The following is a 15,888-nucleotide window of genomic DNA, read 5'->3' on the forward strand; positions in this document are numbered from 1 at the left end:
GAGGCTGGCCTGTTGGATCAGTTACCTGTGCTGAGAGCTGCCTGGCCAAGCACAAGGAGCAGATGCTCTCTGCATGCTTAGAGATGGGATGCTGGATGATAGAAACAGATGCTTTTGATGGATCCCAGCTGTTTTACCTCTTGGACTGGTTAGTGAGGTTTCCCCAGGCACTGTTGTCCTTCATGTGGAGTGTGGATACTACAAGACAGAGCACTTCTACAACAGGCTGGAAGTAAAACATCCAGGATCTGCACCTCCACACAGATCCTGCTCCCTGCTTGTGGTGGCTCACCACCATCCCCAGAAGCCAGCTGCTGCTGGAAGCAGACCCCGAGCTGAAACACTGCTTGGCCTCTCCTCTTTGCGGTGCTGCACCTTTAGGTGTTGATCACATCCTCCCTCAGCTCCTACCCCCAGGGGCTCTGTAGCAAAGGTGGTGATGAAAGACCCGGGATGTGCTCTTCAAGCACCAGGACAGGCAGGGAGATGCCCTGTGGAAGAGACCACTGCCTTCAGAGGTCACCTCTGCAGCCTGCTCATGTCTTGGTACTCTGAGATTTGTTCTTTATGCAGGGTAATCTCTTACCTAAAGAGGCAGCCTAAAAACATTCAAACGCACGTACTTCTTTCCCCTCCGCTGCCCTTGCTTCTCCACTAAGAACATGAGTTTGTCACAGACCTCCAAAGGTGGGTATCCAAAACAGGCCATTAATGGTGCCTGAGGTTTCACAGCCACCTCTCACTTCCAATTGGGCTGGCTGCTTTCTCCCCAGGGCTGAAATATTTAGCTCTATGGAGTCACACTCTGCTGTTATCACAGCATCCCAGTGTGGTTTGGGTTGGAAGGGACCTTAAGGCTCATCCAGCTCCAACCCCTGCCATGGGCAGGGACACCTTCCACTGGAGCAGCTGCTCCAAGCCCCTGTGTCCAACCTGGCCTTGAACACTGCCAGGGATGGGGCAGCCACAGCTTCTCTGGGCACTCTGTGCCAGCGTCTCAGCACCCTCACAGGGAAGAGCTTCTGCCTTATATCCCAATACAGCAATAGACAGAGCTATAAAATACAACATCAAGCTAAAATCACACTTCAAAACAATGTCAAGCAAGCTGCTTAACAGAGCAGGCACAGGCTGTTGGTGTGAATTAAGTCATGGTAGGGGCAAAAGTGATCTTTAACACTGTAGTATTAGAGGGGGTCTGCAAAAAGAGCAGCAAGCTTGGACAGTGAATTCAGAAAGCAAACAGTTCTTCTCAAAGGAGCAGAAAGCAATCCATTTGCATAACGAATAAACCCTAATTCAATTCTTAATGATTCCAAGCCTTATAAATACACATTACCAAACCCAGGTAGTTAAATAAAGCATCCAGTGTTTAAATCAATCAAAAGGCCCCAGAATCAGGGCAGAAAAGAGGTATAGGTTGTGGCTCTTGGTTTTTTGCATGTCTCGGTACCTCGTTTCCCAGCAGAGCAGAAACACAAGCTTCAGAGGCATCACAAATAGCTGTCAGGTCGTGGCCTCCTTCAAGAGCCAGGACAACGCGTCCCCCAGCCAGCCCCATCAGCTGCTTCGTCAGGTACCCGAAGCCTGGAACGAGGGAAAAGAGGAAATGCAGGAGAAGGGCAAAGGTTGCGGCTGGAATCAGGCTCTTGGCAAAGGATCAAAGAATTATAGAGAGGAATTACATCATATTAAAAAACCACAAGGGATCTGAAAGGACTCAACGCATAATATAAGCCAGGTTGGATTTTAATATGCTCGCTGCAGAATTCCAGCCACGGCTCCCTGCTGGACTGCCTCAGCCGTGTGTGTATGTGTGTGTCAGGATGGATCTGTATCTCCCCCATGAGCTGCAGTGGAGTTTATCCCAGGTGAGAAGCAGCACCATCGCTCCTACCTCCCCTCAGTGTCCCAACTTAAATATCATAGAACTCCAGCCTGGTTTGGGTTGGAAGCGACCTTAAAGCTCATCCAGCTCCAACCCCTGCCACAGGCAGGGACCTCTTCCACTGGAGCAGGGTGCTCTAAGCCCCTGTGTCCAACCTGGCCTTGAACACTGCCAGGGATGGGGCAGCCACAGCTTCTCTGGGCACCCTGTGCCAGCACCTCAGCACCCTCACAGGGAACAGCTTCTGCCTAAGAGCTCAGCTCAGTCTCCCCTTGGGCAGGCTAAAGCCATTCCCCTTGTCACATCCCTACAGGCCCTTGTCAAAAACCCCTCTCCAGGTTTCTTAGCAGCCCTTTTAAGGTATCAAAATGATTATATATAAAATAAATATAATTGAAATAAATACATAAAAATGAACATAAATGAAATAAATATAGAAAAATCAATATAATTGAAATAAATATATATAAAACAAACAATAACCATTGCAGTGAATAACTCCTTTGGAAGGAAGGAAGGAAGGAAAGCTGGAAGGAGGCAGCTTTATGCCCCTCTTTGGAAGATGCAGTCAGAGCGGTCATGGGGGAGGGAGGAGGAGAAAAGGAAATCAGTCAAACTGCTGCTGGTGCTTTCAGCTGCGATAGCAGCATCGCAGTGCCCCAGAGATATTTGACATCTAGTTCTTAACAGACATTTCTTCCCATATATAATACGCTATAAAAATTCCTGGGGCAGGCGGGACTTTGATCAGATGACACACAATACATTTCTACCCTTTAAACAAAACAGAACCAAGCTGCGAGGGTTTAAAGAACAGTCTCAAAGCAGCATCCCCCCCTCCAAAAAACCTCAATACATCCAAACAGAAGGAAATCCAGGGCATTTCTCCCCCCTATCCATGTTCCCTGCTTTCTGCTTTGTAGCAGCCTCCACCTTTGTGAACTGGTAAATTAAAAGCCAGGCATCAAGATTCATGGCTGAGCCCATAACATTTAGTGTCAGAACAGCATTTAGAGCAGCAGAGCATGGGTAATTCAACAAGCAGGTAAACAACACCTTGTCATTACAGTGTTTCTGGATGCCTTAAACAACTTATGTCAATCTCTCTCACTTTATTCCTATAGGAAGTTTATAGGCTCAGCTACCTTACAAGGTTCTCAAGTTCACTGCAGAGAAGAAGGTTCCTGGCTGAAACAAACTCTTCAAAAGTAATAATAAAATCCTTTTGCAAGAAAAACTGTCCTCTGCATTGACTGGAATGAATCAGTACTGGGTGTATAAGCACAGCATAACCAAAGGGAGGTATTTCAGTGCATCTCCTGATCTAAAGCTAAAGATCTAAAGCTAAAGGGAGGTTCTTGTGGGCCTGTATCACTGCTGCAAAGGTGGAGAACAAAAAATGTTCAACTCATTTATTATTGTTATATTTATATTATTTATAGTGCAATTTATATTTTATAATTTATCATAAGTTATTATATAATCTATAATGCAATATAATTATAGATTATTTAATTATACTCCAGGTATCCTGGAGGAAGGAATGGACTTCTGCTACCATTCAGAGCAAGGTGCCCTGTTTACATCTAGCACTGCCTCTTTCTGCAGTTTGCCATTAGAACAAGTGAAACGCTGTGATTCAGCATCCATCTCCCACATGCAGAGATGTGACTAGAAATGAATTGGTAACTTCTTTGCACTCAACACTGAAATATTCAATGCTTCAAGGAGATGAAGGCTTCAGCCAGACCAAAATATACACAGTGGAGTGACAAAACACATTGAAATTCAAAGGGAAAGGCTGCAAAGTTTGACATGGAAATGAAGGAGCTGAAGGACAGACCCCAAAATGTAAAACCTGCAAATAGTGCACTTTAGTCCATAGGACAGCAGCAGTTGAGAGCAGTTTCAGCTCTCTGCCCTTGTAAATCCACAACTTACATTTTGCTGATAGATTATATCCTCCAAGAGGTGTGGGATGGCCTTCAACCGCATCAAAACCAGATGACACCAGCACAACATCTGGGGCAAATTCATTGGCAATGGGCATTACTACCGTTCTGCAACACAAAGTTAACAATGGCAGACACGTTATTTTGGCTCAGAAACACTTAAACCATGCTGAACAAACCCCTTACAGAACCTTGTGCTATCATTCCACAGGAGGAAAGCCCATCTCCTACCTTCTGGCAAGGAGAAAACACCATCCAGTACAGTTTCAAAGTCAACCTCATGTTAGTCTTAACAGTGAGGTCTATTATTTCCTCAACAGCATCACATCTTGACCAGGGAAATAAGTTGTCATACATTGTGTTTCCCATTTGGGATCACATCTTGCTTTGCACAAAGGGGTAAGGAGAAAACAAGAGGGCCTCTGGCACAGGCTGCAAATCCACCTAGGAAAGCGGTCCAATGGCTCGTGGTCCTTGTCTCCATGTTCTCCTCTGAAATTCCTCCTTTAGCCTTTGCAGCATCTATAAAGCTCTTTATTTTTCCCTTGTTGCACTTTTCATTGACCATAATGGAAGGCTGGGGATGTCACACAGGACAAAAAGCTTTCAGAGGCAAATGCTCTACCCAAATACACCTCTGCAAACTCCAGTTCCCCATCCTCTGACATTTTGTTCACTGCAAAAAATGGCCTGAATTGCTGAGCATCCATAAACCATCAGCTGTTAAGGCTGGTATTTAAATGAAACAAGAGGTCTGTGCCTGTTGTTTCTCAGCAAAAGGCCTTTTCCTTGTGCTTTCTCCCTTCAATCTACTCAATTTCTGTTCAAAACCAACACAAGGTTGCAAACACCCCACTTCCCAAGACGAGACATCACATAAGTGGAAATCCGAGCAGAGGAACAAGCAGTTGCTTCTTCATCTAACAGCTCCAGCATCAACATGGCAGAACTGAAACTACAGCAATTAAAGATGTCAAAGGAAGGGAGCTTGGTAATGAACAAGATGCAGACACCCACACTGTGCTCTGACCATATTGGAAATGAATCTTGAATGTATCCCTAGGGCAACCTGCCCAGTGCCATCCCTTGCTGGTACTGAAGACCTTTCCCTCCTTCCCCAGCCTAGGAAGAGCTGCTGGCAAGGTTAACTGTCTAATATATGGAGTTATTAATACACCAAAGCATGAACCTGTAAGTATCTTTGCATTCACTTTTATTGAGTCCAGTTGTTATGTGTAACTCCAAAACACCAAGAATGAGCCGAAAAAGGTCTGTTTAGTGCTGAGATTGCTCAAGGGCTACCAAGACACCCATACAAATTCACATCTCTCGCTAGAATGCTGTTAAACAGCCACAAGGCATCTGCTGGTGTCAGCAACTTGTATCAGCCCCAACACTGAGCTGATGCCCAGGGTTTCCTTTTAAATGGAGTGTTAACATCTACCACTCAATGAGCTTCTTCTAGCATCGGTCAAGCCCATCAAGCAGTTTCCACTGCCACCACTGAGCAGGAAAGCAAGGCCATGACACATTGCATGGCTTGGTTAAGGCACTCAGGCATCATGTAACAGACACAAAAAGGAACCTGATTTTCTGTCAGTTCTACCAAAAGCTGAAAGATTGGGAACTCTTTTCCTTACGGTCGACATAAATCTGTTGAGTGCAACCCACAGACATTTCAAGGAGAAACCACCTCCTTTCAAAGGACTAAAGCAGCAGTTTTGGAGCAAGTGCACATGGGAGAGTTCTGTCCCCCCCCAGGCTTTGAAGTACTGCTGAGCTCTTGAATTCTAACCAAAGAAAAACTGCTACAGGAACCAGATTTCCTCCCCACCCCCTGAAATTATATTGCCACAGGAGCTGCTCAAGTGATGTGTGGGATCACTGTATGATGGCTGCAGAGCAAGCCCAAACCTGCACTCCTGAGCTCTGGGCATGGTCTGTCCACAACCTCAAATCAGTAACCACTTCTGGGCTGCGGGACAGCTCATAGAATCCCAGCCTGGGTTGTGCTGGAAGGGACCTTAAAGCTCATCCAGCTCCAACCCCTGCCACAGGCAGGGACACCTTCCACTGGAGCAGCTGCTCCAAGCCCCTGTGTCCAACCTGGCCTTGAACACTGCCAGGGATGGGGCAGCCACAGCTTCTCTGGGCACCCTGTGCCAGCGCCTCAGCACCCTCACAGGGAACAGCTTCTGCCTAAGAGCTCAGCTCAGTCTCCCCTGTTCTGGCAGGTTCAAGCCATTCCCCTTGGCCTGTCCCTACATCCCTTGTCCCAAGCCCCTCTCCAGGTTTCCTGCAGCCCCTTTAGGCACTGGAGCTGCTCTCAGGTCTCCCCTTCAGGAGCCTTCTCTTGTCCAGGCTGCCCCAGCCCAGCTCTCTCAGCCTGGCTCCAGAGCAGAGCTGCTCCAGCCCTCACAGCATCTCCATGGCCTCCTTTGCCCTCTCTCCGGCAGCTCCACGTCCCTCTTGTGCTGCTGCCCCAGAGCTGGATCAGGGCTGCAGGGGGGTCTCACAAGCTCTTATCAGCTCATCTGCTGATAGCCAAGCATGAATGAACAGGGAGACCCTGGAAGCAGTGCAGTGGTACTGGTGATGCTCAGCTGAAGGTCCCTGCGTGGTGACAGCGGTTCAAAGATACCCTCTAGTGGTACAGCCAACACACAGCCAGCACTGAGATTTCACCGGCAGCCAAAGCTGTATAAACTCCAACCAGCAACTGCTGCTTTTTCTGTCCTAAAAGTGAATCCATGGATATTCCACAGCAGGTAAAAGAAGCTGTTTAGAGATGTCCATAGTTTTTTACAGTGTTGGATGGGGCGACCTTCCAGCTACAACTGATTACTGCAGCAAGTACCCTCAGCTCTGGGCAGTGATTAGTGGTGGTCTGTATAGACACAGTAGGTTTTAACAGGTCCGTCAGATATTTAAGAAACATGGGTAACAGGTCCCTATGCTTCCCCATCCAAGAGGAGCCAGGACAGACAGACAGCTTGTGCCCATGGATGGATGCTGCATGATGCCCATCCCAGACAGAACCTACCCAGGAGCTATGTGTGTCAAGAGGAGAAGTGCAAGGTGACAAGGTGTCAGGATAAAGAAGTTAATGATGCTTTTGGTACCTTGACCATCACAAACCCATTCAAACACAAGCACTCTCAAAACCAGACTTGAACCTTTTCCTTCACCCAAACTCTCTTGCTTCTGACTTTCTCCTACTTCCAGGACTCCAAACCTGCAGTCCCAACTCTGATGCTCTCCAGGTACGTAAAGCACCTCTATCTTTGGACATAAAACCTGACCCAGGAGGGCAAGAGCCCTTCGGCCTCTCAGCAGTCCCTCACTTTGCCTATCAATAACTATCAAGGAGGTGAGTGACTTTGCATCTTCTAATGAATGGCCGAGGCAGCTGTAGTTATTCACTGAGGAATGAAAGGATTTGAAACACTCAATATTCATTCAAGCCACATAGAATTTTTTAGAGGCACACAGCTTTCTATTTCTTAAATGTTAAAATGCACATCCTAATGTAAAAGGGTTGTTTTGCTTCCTTAAAATACACTAAATCCTTTCATTTCATTCTGACTGCAGCTAAGCCGAACAGCTCAACAGAAAGCAAAACCTACCCCTCGTGTTCTGCAGTCATTTGGGAGAGAGAAAAAGAACCCAAACAATGATTTTTGATGTGTTTTCCAGAAGAGTGGGTAATTTTTAGGCTGCTATTAGCCAATTCACCAATTAAATGCCTAATAAACGACAGGCAGATTAAACAATCCTACAGAGGATTCCTTCTTGCTTTTAAATGCTCAATTGCAGCGAGGAAATTGGTGAGATTTAGAAGGCTTTCTTTCCAGAGATCTTTTCCCTACTGTTGGCCGTATCTATATCTGTATCTGTATTTGTGTCTACATCTGTATCTAACAACACATTATCTGTTGCTCCTACATCTAATCCTACCTCCCTAAGCCTCCCTCTTTGTTTCTCTAAGCAGCCATTGCCACGGCCATTTACTATGTCAAAAGGGATCAGGAGTTGGAGGACAAAATCAGCATCAGGAGAGCATGAAATGTGAAAGACAGAAACAACCATTTCAGGCAAAACATCATCTTTCCCTCCTCCCTTTTCCTCACTCCTGAAATGGTTTATGGATTGAAGAGAAAAACTAAATCCCCCCTCCAAATTGGTTCCTGAATTCATTGCATGCTTAAAGGCAGGAGGAGGGAGCTTTCAAACATAGTCCTGGCTTTTGCTTCTGGTTGAGGTGCTTGAAATAAAACCACCATGGACTCAAGCTGTATTTGGGATTGTAATTGTGGACAAGACCTCAGGGTAGGGGGAAAAAAATTTCTATGAGATAACACAACTGCTGGAATCAGCAGGAAAAAACCTGCTTATAGTAAATTCAGAGTAAAACCCCTGTCAATAACATAATACCATTCAATTTCACCAAGTAGTTGCTGGGTTCTAAGTGTAATAGGGTGTAACAGAGCTGCCGTCCTCGTGGTTTTACTGCAGGTCTCTTAGCTGGGTTTGCACACTGCTTCTGAAGCCTTCCCGAGGCTTTCTAAAGCAAACCTGCTTTCTGCATGTATAACAAGTGAGGGAACAACAAACCCTGGTAAAAAGCAGGAAGAAAACCCTCCCGAACACACTGCATTTTACAACTGTTTGTTTCTATAACTACTGCATAACAGCGCTGAACACAGCCTCAAAAGCATCTACCCTGCACTTCTCACATTAAGAGTTTTAACACATTTCTGCCTAATCTGTGCAATCTGTATTGCCCACATACTTCAGTGCTGAGTTCAGCCATGGGACCTTAGCCCAGCCAGTGGTCAGCTGCATTACAATGTCACGCTGTCTCGGGCAGGCAGAGCCCGAGAGCTACGATGGGGATGGAGGAACGCCAAGCAAACTCCCCAAATCCCTTCTGCACTTCCTATTAGTGACCAGGGTGACTCCACCCTATATCCCCCCCCAATACAGTAATCATGATATCACCCCAACCTTGAGACAGGGCAGCGGTGATTTCAGCCCTTGGTTATGAAGACAATAAGCGACAATAAGCGCATGTGAGGCTGTTCTCTGCTCTGTGTTAACTCCTGTTCTCACTGTTGAAATGGCTTAGTGGGCTTCATGAATATAAAGAGGTCAGGCTGCCCTGAACAGCCCAATGCTGGACTGCAAGCACGGGGAAGCTTGTATCTGTAGGGTATTTGTCAGTAGCAAGAACCCTTGATGCAAGTTACCCTCTGTTCTTCGGACAGAGTAAACCAACACTGCAAAAGGATTCCAGTGCGGGGATGATATAATTCATTGGGGTTATTTACTCACACATCAGAAGGCTTATTGTTGAGGACAATTATTAGTTCACGTGAGCACGTGCTTTTATCAAACCCATACACCAGCTCACCTCGACACACAACCCCCAAAATGAAAAGCATGTTGCTTGGTTTTTCACATAGAAAAAGAGGGATTTCTTCCCTAAAAGCAGACAAGCATGTCAAGAGTTAAGGCTGAAGAAAAGTCTATCAGTATCTTTGCCTGGCTCAAAGGATTTCCACTGATTCCTCTGCAGACTTCAAAGCCTCACAGTTTGGCATTTGGACTGGTTTGAATTAAAGCTCCGTTCTCCGCTGTGAGTTTCCAAGTTCATGGTGAAAATGCCTGCAGCTTCTGGAGTTCATTATGGCCAATTTTCTTATCTTTTCTTCATCTTCGGTTTGATCCCCAGCAAATGCAACGTGGCATTCGATGGGGTGGAATAACAAGGTGCTGCCTTGAAGGCATGCATTGTCTCAAGGGGCTAACACAAGAAAAGAAGGGGGGGGGAAAGAGGATATATGACCCATTCCCTTCACTTTCTAACTCTCAGGGGACTATAAATTGCAAACTTCAAAGCATTATTTTACATTAAAATCAATAGAAAGATTCGGGGGGGGGATGGGGGGAAACGTTTTTCAAAGAAGCTGGTTAAGATTTAAGAAGGTCACTTGATAATGTATTATCACGAGCAGACTTGGCATAAGATGAAAAAACCCATTCAATTTAACTTCTTGACTGAAGGTGTGCACATGGGGCAGACTACGGGAAGTGCTACCTAAGAGGATGAGTCACAACATCCCAACATTCCCCCCCAAATAAGGGCTGTGACTAGGTCCAAAACATGCTCCCCAAATAGCTGCAGTCTCTGGGCAAAGAGACACCAGTGCCTGTTAAGGAATGGTTGGCAAAGGTCTCACTGTGCAGACGGAGCAATTTTCCAGCAGCCTTGAGACTCGATTAATGTTTAATAGCGAGTATGTCACTCTGTCAACATACTTCTAACTGCTCTCTTTCTAATGAAGAGATCAGTCTTGTTGACTGCTGGGATAAACAGACTTCCACTTTGGAGGAAAGTGCTGCTTTCCTGTAGCAGGAATTAAAACAGTGAGACAAATGACACTTACTTGACTAGATGTGATTTTAAACTGCACACGTTCTTTGAAGGCTTTTTAATGGCAGGATGAAGAGTAAAAGCTCTTTTTGCTCCCTATAATGGAATACAAATACGTGCCCAGGGAAGGACAGAAAATAATGCTCCCAGATTTTAATGCTCTTCCATGAAGGCCAGCCTTCATTCGCATCCCATGTTCTGGCAAGTGCGTTGTCTCTGTCAATGCATGCAGGGTGGTTGCCAAAAGGGCACTAAATCTGGTTTGAGGACTGAAAACCACTTCAACCCATAGCTGATAAAGACAGGCCAGTTGGAGAGGATGAACCCACAGCACAGGGGTTGTGGGGGTAGAACTGGACAGCCTAAGAAAAAGAAAGCCTCTTCATCCATCAGGTCAGGGAATTGGATTTGTTCTCCTGGAAAGAGTATCAGAAAGGAAAGTGTGGTCTCACAGCAGCCTCTGTTCACTACTGCATTACTTACAAGTTCTCCTCTACCAACAGATCCACTCTCATTTCACTTTGGTATTAATGCTGCTTCCATCATTAGTTTTAATACCTTCCTTTTCCCATTCTCTGAAGCTCTGGCAAGTGCATCACAGCCCCTGAATGCCACAGATGTGCACTGCCCCATTGGGGTGTTTTGCCCACTAGTTACTCAAAGCAGCAAGATACATTCAGCCAACACTCTTGCAGTGCTCCCATAGTGACATTGCTCAGAGAGACCACAACCTGGGTGTCCATGACCATAGATCAGCTAATGTGTGTTTTGCTTCATTCACCTCTTCTGATGCTGCTGCTATGAGGAAGAAAGTAAGGATCAGACCAAAGGATTCCCTGCAGATACCTCCCTGTGATCCTCAGGTATCACATGCTTCTGTGAGCAGAACAAGAAGATGAGGAAGACATCAATAAGTGGCCTCATCCCCATCTCCATTTGGAGAATCAAATGATGCCAGGGTTTTTTTGAGCATGCTTGGATATACTTGTACAACCCAGCACAGTGGTTTATATCTGGCTTTACTATTACTGCTCAGCAATAAGGATATCCCAGCAACACAGGAATTCAGCTCCACAGCTTTGCTTACCTTCATTCACACTCTGACAGTGAGTGATGAGTAACACTTAGTAAAGAGATGGTTGTGTTTTTACTCAGAACACACAACATGATGCTTCTGAGGAGAAACCAGAACCCAGTAAGAAAAGCACAGACCCAGCCTGGCCTTGAGCACTGCCAGGGATGGGGCAGCCACAGCTTCTCTGGGCACCCTGTGCCAGCGCCTCAGCACCCTCACAGGGAACAGCTTCTGCCTTATATACAGCCTGAACTTCCCCTGTTTCAGTTTGAACCCATCACCCCTTGTCCTATCTCTACAGTTCCTGATGATGACAGAACAGTAAAGTCCTTCTGGACTCTCCTCTCCATCAGCTGCGTTTACCCATACAAACACTCCAAAGAGGTAAAAAGCTTCTGGGCTAAAGTCAGAAGAGCTTATTCACATCAGTTGACATTTTACATTCATACATTAATCAGTGCTGAGCAGCAAGTGTGTCAGTCCCTTAATGCCACAGCCACACTGAGGGCCAGAAATAGCCTGTTTACTTAATTCAGCTTTATTTTTAGGCTGGCACTCAAAAAGGAGCCGCAACTGGATCTAAATCTCCTATTTCTAAATCTAGCAAGAGAGAAACACAAGATTAAGGAGGACCGTACAAGGCAAAAGAAACCCAGTTTAGGTAAAACAGTAAGTTTCTAAGAGGAAAACTTCAATATTACCTGAAAGCAGTTAAGTATTCTGTGTCTCCCATCGGTGGATCGAGGCCACCAGTAAAGGCCATGTTAACATTGAAACCAACTCCTGCTCCTGTGCCAACCTGCAAAAGGGAGATTGCACTGTGGATTACAAATATGGAAGCTGTCTTAACATCCTTCCAGTTGAATATGGGGTTTGGTTCAATAGCTTGGTAGCAGTGAGGTTAATTTTTCCCTCTAAAGCAACCTGGTTCCCAAAACCATGAGTGAAAATAAAGCTTCTCCATGCTCTGGTCTTTATAGGAGTTGTGGACCCACTTTATCATCAGCTGCCTCCTTCCTTGCCTGCAGGAGAGTGTGTGACATGCAATAACCTTTCTGAGCTTCATCCAGAAGCATATTCTGTCTTTCATTACAGTTGCCATGGGGGGGGAAGAAAACTCAGTTTTAATCAGAGTGAGCTCCCCCTCTGCTGGGGAAAAAGATGACTGACAGATATTCTCACTGCTTGAGGGCCATCAGGGTGGTCAATGTCCGTACATCCCCATCCTTGCCTGTCCTGCACAGATCCCTGTCTGCACTGACTGAAAATACCTGAGAAAGGGAAAAACTGAACACATAAACAAGGGGTTTTGTTTCCAGGAATCTGTTTGCCAAGAAGCAGGGACATGTTTTCCCCATCCACATCGAAACCCCAAAGTAATCAGTCCCTTCATCAAGTGGGGACCTTGCAGCAGCCTGAGCAGGGGGCGCTGAGCTCCTACACACACCCTGCTTGTGCTCTGTGGGGTTGGCTTTTATATCTCTGTGTATGGCAACAGAATTCAAACTGAAAATCAAAACCTAAGGTGTTCTACAGTGCACAGGTATTGATTCAGGCTAGATAAAGCTGCTGTTAGCGCACATTCTCCCTTGTATTGGTGCAAATGGCACTGGTACAAAAACCCCAGGGATTTACCCATCCGCAGTGGCTTATTTAGCCATCTGCTGCTTTAACTGCATTTGGTTTGTAGTCTTGGCTTCATTTGGTCTGGAATGACACATCAAAAATACTACAAATGGTTAAATCTGGATGGGATGGTGTAGTCTTGTGTTTCTTCCATGACAGTAGGTATTTTGGAAGACAGATTACGAGAGCATTAAAGGGCAGCCAAAAAGTAGGTCTTTTGCATATCCTGAAGCAGAAATTAAGCCTGCTGCAAAGGACTGCTGTTTATTCACTATAACAGCAGTTCACAACCAAGGGAATGAAGCAGTAACAAGAATCAACTAGGTTGGAAAAGACGTTTAAGATCATCATGTTACGTTTGAGTTTCTTTAGGAATCAAAATGGAAACATGGATGTTTGCTGAACTGGAAAACATAGAAGGGACAGGGCCAGAATTCTAGTGATCAGGTGTAACCTGGTGTGCATCACAGTACCCAAAACTATTTAATATCATTTCTCTTTGAGAAAATCACTCTGGAAGGACAGTATCTCCTGCTAACCTAGAGGGAAAGGAAGGATGTGATGGATATAGGAGCATTCATCCAGAGTTCAAGGAGAAAGGCCTCCTAACTTCAATGGCCCAGCCTTTCTGCTGCAGGCTCTGAGGATACCACCAGGGACTGATGGAACTGGTCTAGTAGCCTAAGTGACCAGTGCTCAAATCCCACCATTCATGGTTGCTAGGACTTGGACAAGAAGGCACCAAACACACAAACCCAAGAGATACATTCCCAAACGGGCACTAACAAGCATGAGCATGGGAGGGGTGGCAGAAGCATCTTCGGGAGGCACCTGAGTCACAGCCCATAGCCAGTCCTATTAGAGACAGATGGATGCTGTGCCAATCCATGCTCTTACCTCGTCGGGAGCACCACTGCCTGGAAAGAAGTTCCCATCATCATAGCGATGTAGTGAAATATAAAGAACATTAGGATCATTGTAGAAAGCTTGTTGAGTACCGTTCCCATGGTGAACATCCTTCAGGGACAAAGATTGCATTATATGAGGGAGGTTAGTACCTTAGTCAAAATGCAGATTAAAGCCATCAAACTTGGGATTCAGAGGGGTTTTCTTTGCTGCTCTGCTTCTTTCTTATAGCTGAAGTAGCTGATTGGACATGAAAGTAACCTGCTTTACACAGCTGGCTTTAGGTTACACTCCTTGCTTAACACATGGGATAAATTGGGGTAAACACAATCTTAAATGTGTATCAAAACTGAGGATGGCCTCAATTTATTTGGATGGAGAGAACTGGATTCACATCAGTCTTGGGGGGTGGAGAGATGCTTCATGAGTTACCCCAAGTTTGCATCTTTAATGGGTCTGTGGGGAGACCATTGATACAAGTGCCCAGCCAACTTGTGCTGGACCCAGCAAGGTTGAACAACACAAACCTATGACCTGGATCCCCTATTGCATTTCAGCTTGGCACAGAAATGTGGTCTGTAACAAGACAGGTCTTCAAAATGCCCCTTCCTGACATGAAAACCAGTTGGTGGGAAGTGAGGAAAAGGATGTCCACCCAGTAAGTCAAAAAGCCAAAGGCATTCATTTCAACTTGTGGGTCTAGCTCATGGGAGATACGTGGCAATATCATCAAACTCATGGCTGATACCCAGCAACTCAAATGCCTTCACAATCATATAAATACATCTCATTCCAATGCAGTGATCACTTCTGACTGCCTGGCCTAGAGGCAGGACACTGAGACCATCCAGCTCCATGTCAAGTCATGGCAGACAGCCTGTTCCTCTCAGTAACTGGTCCTCACATCTTGAAGAGAACGCTGGGATGGATCATAACACTTTGGGTCAAAACCTTCATTAATAAATAACCATAATGCAGCATGCTTTGGTTAGCCATCCTAGACACAGCGTTATGGGCTTGTTTTGGAAAGCAACTACTTATTAATTACAATTTTATTTTCAAAACTATGGAGCTTTTCTTTCATTAAAACACTTTGATGAAAAAAAAGCTCCAAACTTGGAAAAAAACCCAAATTTTGGCTTGCAGACCATACGTAACACTTGTTTTTCCCTGTCTGAAAAACCCAGGGCTGCCCTTGCAAGATAAACCCCCCCCCCAACAATACCCCCTGGAGGGTAGAAACAGGCATTTACTCACCCAGTCCACTATAAGGATTTTGCTAACGTTCAGCCTTTGCTGGAGCAGCTTGGCTGCGATTGCCACGGAGTTAAAATAGCAGAAGCCCCTGGAGGTGATGAGAGGCAAAGGAGAGGTGTTAATTTTACATATCCTTGGTCCCAGTGCATCTATCATCTCCATATAACACATTTGGAAGAGATTGCTTCTGCTCTTAACTCTTCTTTCCTCCCTGGAACATAGAAGTGCTCAATGCTGGGTCAAGAAGAACGCAACGGCAAGCACTCATCTCCCACCATAGAGTGCTGAAGCACCCAAGACATGAAACTTCATCACATGTTAAGCCAGATACACAAAGCCAACATGATTTATACACAGGACCTTGATTTGAGAACAGTCTGATGGCAAAAGCCCTGCTATAGTAAACATATGCAAGACAGTCAACATTAGCCTTTGCTATGCCTTCCTACTCTGGCACTCTCCTAATTCAGTGTTGTGACCACAGGACACAGTTATATTTGCTGTTACCACTGTTAGTTTGGTACCCTTGCTCTCTTCACATCGGACAAGCCATCAACATTGAATACAAAACAATTCAAGAGGTTAAAGCAAATAAAAGCATCAGTTCTTTTTTTGAAGCATGCCTCTAGTGCTGATTCTGGCCCAAAAATATCCATCCAAAACCACTAAGCAGGATCCTGCCCTCTTCCAAAGCATTACTGGGAGCTTTGACTATTAAACTGTCTTACATACCACCAAGCAAGACATT

At 45.5% G+C, this 15,888-nt stretch overlaps 1 protein-coding gene across 6 annotated transcripts in view; it reads right to left on the minus strand.

The window, feature by feature from the left end:
• The window catches only part of HDAC4 (histone deacetylase 4), a 205,378-nt gene that overhangs the window by 9,523 nt on the left and 179,967 nt on the right, over window positions 1-15,888 (minus strand). For all 6 annotated transcript variants that reach the window (XM_034065128.1, XM_034065131.1, XM_034065129.1 and 3 more), the window contains 5 exons: window positions 15,141-15,228; window positions 13,875-13,994; window positions 12,053-12,150; window positions 3,830-3,948; window positions 1,454-1,587 (listed from right to left, as the gene is read on the minus strand). In XM_034065128.1, coding sequence (XP_033921019.1) covers window positions 1,454-1,587; window positions 3,830-3,948; window positions 12,053-12,150; window positions 13,875-13,994; window positions 15,141-15,228 — 559 coding nt within the window. The remainder of the gene's footprint in view (window positions 1-1,453; window positions 1,588-3,829; window positions 3,949-12,052; window positions 12,151-13,874; window positions 13,995-15,140; window positions 15,229-15,888) is intronic.

This window comes from Melopsittacus undulatus, chromosome 8 (genome assembly GCF_012275295.1).
Source record: "Melopsittacus undulatus isolate bMelUnd1 chromosome 8, bMelUnd1.mat.Z, whole genome shotgun sequence".
Classification (NCBI taxonomy): Eukaryota; Metazoa; Chordata; class Aves; order Psittaciformes; family Psittaculidae; genus Melopsittacus; species Melopsittacus undulatus.